Genomic DNA, 6951 nt, shown 5'->3' on the forward strand with positions numbered 1-6951 from the left:
CCTTCCCCCTGGTTTTCAGAGACTCTCACCTCCGTCTTATTCCGAGAGAGCACGCTGGCATCGATCGGGCCCAGGGACATGTTTGGCAGGACAAGGTTGAGAACTTTTGCAGCAAGAACCTAGCCGGGGAGGGAAAACAAGGGTGTGAGTGCAGTGGGATCCATGCCCAGTTCGCCCACGGGACAGTTTACAGTAAATTACAGAAAGTGACACCCAAACTAAACATCAGCTAGGTTTGTTTCCCAAGGCTGCGCACCCTGGGACTCTCCCTGCTCTGACTCAGATAGCCTTGAGCTAGTCTGGCTCAGAGCCCCATGGGGAGCGGGCGAGAGGCAGCCACCAAGACTGACGGAGGGAATGCCATGTCTATTTTTTGCTTGCTCCAGATTCTATGCCGTCACCCTCCCCAGAATCACTCATCGGTCATAATTTTGAATTATTTGCAGGAGCTGCCTAGTTGAGCTCTTGTGCACAAGTCACTTCTTAGGGGATCCTAAAAAAACACAGCAGGAACAGAATCACCTGAAAGCGAAGCCGGATAGCTCAGAAGGCGCCAAAGGAATCTGCTTAGATCAGAAAGAATCTGTTGATCATCGTGGTTTCTCTTGGAGGGGAACAGAAATAGTTACCAAGCCTGATTAAGAGATGTGTGGCAGAGGGAGAAAGATTCAACTTGATTCCTGGCTGTGCTGCCTCATGCACATGGACATGAGGGCTGACTATCACTGAGTCTCTGTTTCCTTAGCTGCCAAGGGAGACCACAGTGTGCAAAAGCACTGGACATATAGTAGGTGCTTAATATATGCTCCTTGAACTTGAACCTGATCCAGGTACAGGCCTTTCTGCCCCACCCCACTTCATGTCTTCTGCTGGATCTGGTGTTTACCCAGGAAAAGTGTGAATCTGGATCTCACACTTCTGCCTGCAGAGGGGGGACTGTTCTCATTTCTGCACTGTGCATAGACACTAGGGGATGAAAGATGCTATTTCAAAAGTGAACTGTGAAATGCTGAAATTAGAATCGCATGGAAGGTGGCAAACAGTGAATTCTCAGTGCATGTTGAGGGACCATATCCTGGTACTAAGAAGTGATGTCCCCTTGGTACCCTTGCTGGGGTGGTGGGGGCACTAACATCTACCGAGTAACGATATTTTGCTGCATTGGGCACAGTCATAGGTGCCCAGTCTTTTAATGTTGACACAAATGCTGTGAGGTGAGGGTTTATCTTGATTTAACAGACAAGAAAACAGAGGCTTAGAGCCACACCATGGGGTCAGCTGGAAAGGGGGCGAGGCCACTCTTTCCCTTTATGTCACCAGCCTTCATTATTCTCTCCCTGTATGAATGCAACTGAGAGCCTAACTTTTTCTATGGATGATCAAGAACCACAGGCACTGATACTCTCCATGGTGACACAATTGCTGTACTGCCCCGTCTCCCTTTATGCTCAGAGCTATAAAACATCCTATTCCTTGGGCCACACATGCATGATATAACCTCACACTGCCAGGAACCAGGCAGGGCTTTGCTCCTAAAAGAACACATGCGCATGCACGTACTCTGAAATTCACATGGTCAACTCTCCATTTTTCAGTGCAGGGATGGCAGCACCCTGCCTCTAAGACTATCATAGCTCATTGCACCCCAAGGCTGGTGTCCAGGCATGCAAACCCCATGCATATTGATTCTCTGCCATCAATGTGCCAGGCACTTAATGCCAAGCTCTGAGCTGACCTGTGACAGTCTAGCATAGAAATATAAGGAAATCCAACTTGGAGAACTAGGTTAGCACTTGAGTCAGTCCACACGGTCTGAAGCCTCATGGGATGGACAAGATCTATCGGGCAGGTTCGAGGCAAGGTGAGGTTGTGGACCAGCTCCATGGACAAGTACCAGATGAGGAGGGCTCAGAATTCTGGGAGCTCTCCAAAAGGAAAGGATTTGGGGGTTTCCAAACAAAAAAATCAAATGTCTGTGACCTCCAGGAACTGGGGGCTCCTCTGGGAACCTAAATTCAGCAGTTGGTATTGATGCTTTCAAAGGTTAAAACTTTTTAATAAAGAGAAAATACAACAGATAAGAAGTGCACTGTGGGCGTGCAGAGAGGCTGTGGGAGCCCGCCCTGGGGCCTTCACTGGGCTCCGATAGTGTGAGGAAGGTAGACTTTTAGGGACTTATCTCCTCCAATAATGGCGGCCCAGGGGCAACACTACTAGGAAAAATCTTTATATCCCAAAGTTTGTAAAATAACATCTATACATTCTGCTGTTCTCGATGACTCTTGCCCACAGCTCCCTGAGTGGACACACGGGCTGACGGCTGACTCCATGTGCAACCCTGCCACGCCCAGGAATCACAGGGCGGCAGTGCAAAAGGACCCTGTGCAACTGTCAATCTCCAAATGTTGTTGCCCAGGTTAGCCTGTCTGCCTGACTGGTCTGACATGGCCTTCTCAAGGACATGGCTGTTTTTCTGCAAGCCAGCTTTCTACCCATTCTCAGATGAGATGACTGACAGCCAGAAAATGGCCCAGAGACATAGCACCTTGGCACTCACCCTGAAACAAAAGCAAGGAGAGGGACCACGCAGCACCCATTTCATTTCTCTGAAGCTGACCAACAGATTTTTCATTTGCCAATGATTTATGTTTTGTTACCTGTCACCTGATTCTGCATGGGCACACAGGAGCCAGCCATTCATGAAGAAGCACACTTACCTTTGTCTTTGAATCTATGTTCCTGCCGCTGGCACTTCTTAAACTAAAAAATTTATACCCAAAAGTGCCAAGGCCTCTATTTTCAGAAGATGCTGACAGTTTAGGCTTGACAAGAATAAAAAAAGGCCATGCTGTGGCTGGAACCATCCTTGCTCTNCCACAGGCCCCACCACTCGCTAGAGCCTCTCACTAGCCTAATGCATAAGGAGCTGCTGGCCCTGAAGGTCTGGGAGTTTTGATCCCTCATCAAGGATGTCTCCATTGCCATTATGAATGATTCACATTTAGTTGCCCACTCTCTAGGTGACTCAGAGGGCCAGGAGGTCAAGTTTTATAATGAAGCTAAAGTCCAACTGCTCAAGTCCCAAGGAAACCTGGGAAATCCAGAGCACCCCATTCCATTTTACAAGGTCATTAGGAAGCCACAGATTTTGTGATTTCAAATTCCTAAAGCAAGATTGGAAACAGGCAGAAGAGTGGCAAAATGACTTGCTTAATCCTGAAGATAATTCCAGCATCTTCCAGATGCCCAGGGTTGCTGCCTGTCCTCTGGCCATAAGTCTGCAGGTGGTTGTTGCTCCCACAGACACAGCAGGGCTAGGGACCACACTCACCTAAGCTCTCAGATTAGTCCCACCAGTGGGTGACCCAGTTAAGTCCTCTCATCTTGCAAAGCCTCAGTCTGCTCATCTGGGGCTGCCATGCGTGGGTAAGCATGCAGCACCCACCTGGCATGGAGCATAAAGGCCCAATCAAAGGAAGGTATAGGTGCTGGCCTTTCAGTAAATGGGAGGTGGGTTGGTTCACTGGGCAGCAGTTTAAGAGACCAGCCCCAACCTCTGGGGTTTTGGACTGTGCTCATACTCACTGTCTTGGGCACACTGTTGACCTTGATCTTTTGATTATGCTAACCTTAGTGCCTGTCCTAGAAGCTGTGACATTGACCGATGGCACAGCCTCCCAGCTTATCTCCCCCGAAGCCACCTTGCCCCTTCTTTCTAAGCTTCTCTCAGCTAGTTTTGCTTTTATAGAAGGCAGTACCACTCTGTTCGGGGGCTGCAACATACTCCTGGCAGGACAGTGGCTCCTGGGAGATGGCGTGTGTGGGCTACCTCATGATCTGCCCTCAGTTTACCCCTTGACACTCGCCTGTTGCCTTATATGTGGTGGAACCAAACTACTGGCTGTTCTGCACTTGGGCTGTCCTATCTCCACACCAGGGTTCTTTAACCATGCTGTTCCCTCCACCTGAACCCTCTTCCTATGATCCCACTTCAGCCCAGCACCGCCCCCACAACCCATGAACAGAGGACATTTGGCCTGGCCTGAATCCATTCTTCTGTCTTCTGCTACTTTATCACAATTCCACACTCTACCCTCTCTTGATTCATGAGGTTGGGTGGGGTTGACACTGCCCCCTTTCCTGGACAAATAACCCAGGCTTGGACAATCAGCCAATAAGAATCAGCCCTGGGATTTTTCTTGGAAAGAGGTGATGTCTTTCTACTGGGGTTGCTCATATAAAGCTTCCAGTGGCCATCTCTAACTCTACTTGTGGAAAGTTTGGTTGGGCATAAAGCCAAACCAGGGGCTATGAGACCTGGGGAGAACGGATGGTGAATAAAACTTTTGACCCCCTGGATCCGTCCATGCCTGAAGTTTTTAGTTATATGAGTTTGGACAATTAAGTTCATGAACTTGTTGCAACAGTGTCGCTAAACATTTTTNCTGAATGTCATCAAAATGTCTTCCTTTCAATATTTCCTTTATCTTCAGGTAAAGAAAGAAGTCATTGGGGGCCAGATCAGGTGAGTAGGGAGGGTGTTTCAATACAGTTATTTGTTTACTGGCTAAAAAACTCCCTCACAGATAGTGCCATGTGAGCTGGTGCATTGTCGTGATGAAAGAAAGGGCCATGAATTGTTGGTGAAAAGTTCAGGTCGTCTAACTTTTTCACCCAGCCTTTTCAGCACTTCCAAATAATAAACTTGGTTAACTGTTTGTCCAGTTGGTACAAATTCATAATGAATAATCCCTCTGGTATCAAAAAAGGTTAGCAACATTGTTGCAACAAGTTCGCAAACTTACTTGTCAGGCCTCTTATAAAATATGATTGATGCAGAGTCATAAAATAAACTTGGTTAATCAAACTGGGAGTACTGGAAAGTTAATAATCAGTTCTCGGAGGGAACTGCTGTGGGAGGCTGTGTCCTGGGGACAGAGTGGAGGCTGGGGCCTATCTTTAGCTGTGGTTATAATTAGTCAAAAGCCTCAGTGTGGCTGAGCTTTCCAAGACCGCAGAAGCCTTCCGTGGGCCATGGGTAGAGGTGGTCTCCTGACATGTGGGTGGGAAACCTGCAGGGAACAGGGGAGCAGGGGGCTTAATGCTGGCACACCTGAATGCTTGATGCTGGCACACCTGAAACACTGGGTGGGGTCTGGAGCAGCACCCAACTATAGAAATGAAATGAACTGGAGTTGGCCACTCTTCACAGCTCTCACCATATGGCCAGCCAGCATGATATATACCAGCCAGGATGCTCCTGGCGGGCATCCTGATGTATTTATAAAGGACAGAGACTTGGTTCGAGAAGACAAAGTGCCTCAGTGCATGTCCCCAGTGGAAGGTGTGTTCAGAGTCACAGCATCTCTTCCTCCCAGCTTCTACCCAGCTCACAGGCTGAAGGATGGAGTTCAGAAAGAAAGCTATGCATTCTGTTTGGGAGTAACTGCATGGTCAGCAATGGTGTGAGGCAGGAGGAGACTCTGAGCAACTCCCCTCCTTACCTCTTCCCCCATGTCCTTGGCCAGAGAACTATTCAGAACATTCAAGGCTTTTCAGAGTGGGAGGGATTCATCACATTCTGAAGGTGGAATGATTAATACGTCAGTACTCCACTGTTCTGACCAGAGACTCTAAACATGTAGACAAACAAAAAATGCTTGAGTAGCAACTTCTTTGTTCCTAGGATTTTAGTGTCAAGAGCATTTGCCTCAGAGCAGAGAAGTCTGGACTCAAATCCTTACTTAGTAGCTGTGTGTCCTCTGGTAAGTGACTTGCCCTATCTGGGCCCAAGCTTTCATAAACGCAAATACTTGTAATAAGACTGCTTTCTCAGAGCTGTGGGAGATGGCTAGTCTGAAACAGAAGGGCGCAACCATCGTGCATTGGATGCGGCAATCCAAGGCACTTTTTGCATTACTCTTGGAGGCCACACACGCCAGGAGAATGTGGATCTGTGAGCTGGCAGCTGTGAAGTGATGTTAGTGAAGGGTTTCACGCTAACAGTCCTGCCTGGGTGGGTTGTGAGAACACTTGCCACAGCAAAGCCCAAACAAACATCCTGCTTTTGACATTAGAATGGCAGAGCCAGCCTGTTTCCCAAGAGACAGACTTCCAAATCTTCCCAAGAGCCTGCCCCCGCAACCCCCTCCTAAGCTTTGTGCTCTTTCTCCAAGGGCCCACAGACTTTAGTAAGCTTGTTAGGCAAATGTCTCTTTTCTTTTTGAGGCTTTTATAGCTGCAGGGCTCCATGGGAAATATCTTACTTAAAGATGTGCCTTAAGACACCCTGATGTGAGATCCTGGGAGGTACCTTTTCTGAGCGCATTTCCTTCTGGGTGTTGCTATTTTTAAAGCTAAGCAGAAGGTTCAAAGGGAGCTTCAGAGTGGGGACTGGTGAGGGGCGAATTCTCTCTGCTGAAGAATTGAAACCCTTGCTTCTGTTCATTCCAAAGCAGTTCAGTCTTGGGGCTGACCAGCCACTTCCCTCGTTGGGAGTCTTCCCAGAGGGGACATTTATTAGTGTTTCTGAAAAATGGCCTCATTTACCTGACCAGTCAGAAACCCGATACATGATAGTGTGCAACCTGGTATTCAGGGAGAGCCTTTGTGCTGTGTATTCACACCGGACTCTTCCATGTATTTAAGGCCTTTAGTGGAATTTTCCACTATTTCAAAAATGAGATTAAAAACTCAGAGTTGCTCCTTTTAAACAAAGAGGATTTGGAATCATTTCATCTCTTTTTTCCTTCCTTTTGGCCTAAGTACTTTCAGGTGGTGAGATAAATGACTCTGTTTGCACCTGTATGTTTCCTCGCAGAGATCTCAAAGAGAGATCCTTCTCTCTCTCTGTTAACCCATTGTTCTCCAAGCATACCTGCTGCAAAAATAATTGGTTTTACTAGAGGTTGCACATTCAAGCCAGAGCCACTACGGTGGATGCCGGCAGGC

At 47.8% G+C, this 6951-nt stretch overlaps 1 protein-coding gene across 4 annotated transcripts in view; it reads right to left on the reverse strand.

Moving 5' to 3' along the window:
* The window catches only part of MGLL (monoglyceride lipase), a 161578-nt gene that overhangs the window by 23522 nt on the left and 131105 nt on the right, over positions 1-6951 (reverse strand). For 3 of the 4 annotated variants that reach the window (XM_019658660.1, XM_019658661.1, XM_019658662.1), the window contains one exon: positions 30-119. The exons of the other annotated variant lie outside the window; for it this stretch is intronic. In XM_019658660.1, the coding sequence (XP_019514205.1) occupies positions 30-119 (90 nt within the window). The remainder of the gene's footprint in view (positions 1-29; positions 120-6951) is intronic. 4 annotated transcript variants of the gene reach the window in all.

The sequence above is a fragment of the Hipposideros armiger genome, unplaced genomic scaffold (genome assembly GCF_001890085.2).
Source record: "Hipposideros armiger isolate ML-2016 unplaced genomic scaffold, ASM189008v1 scaffold_286, whole genome shotgun sequence".
NCBI lineage: Eukaryota > Metazoa > Chordata > Mammalia > Chiroptera > Hipposideridae > Hipposideros > Hipposideros armiger.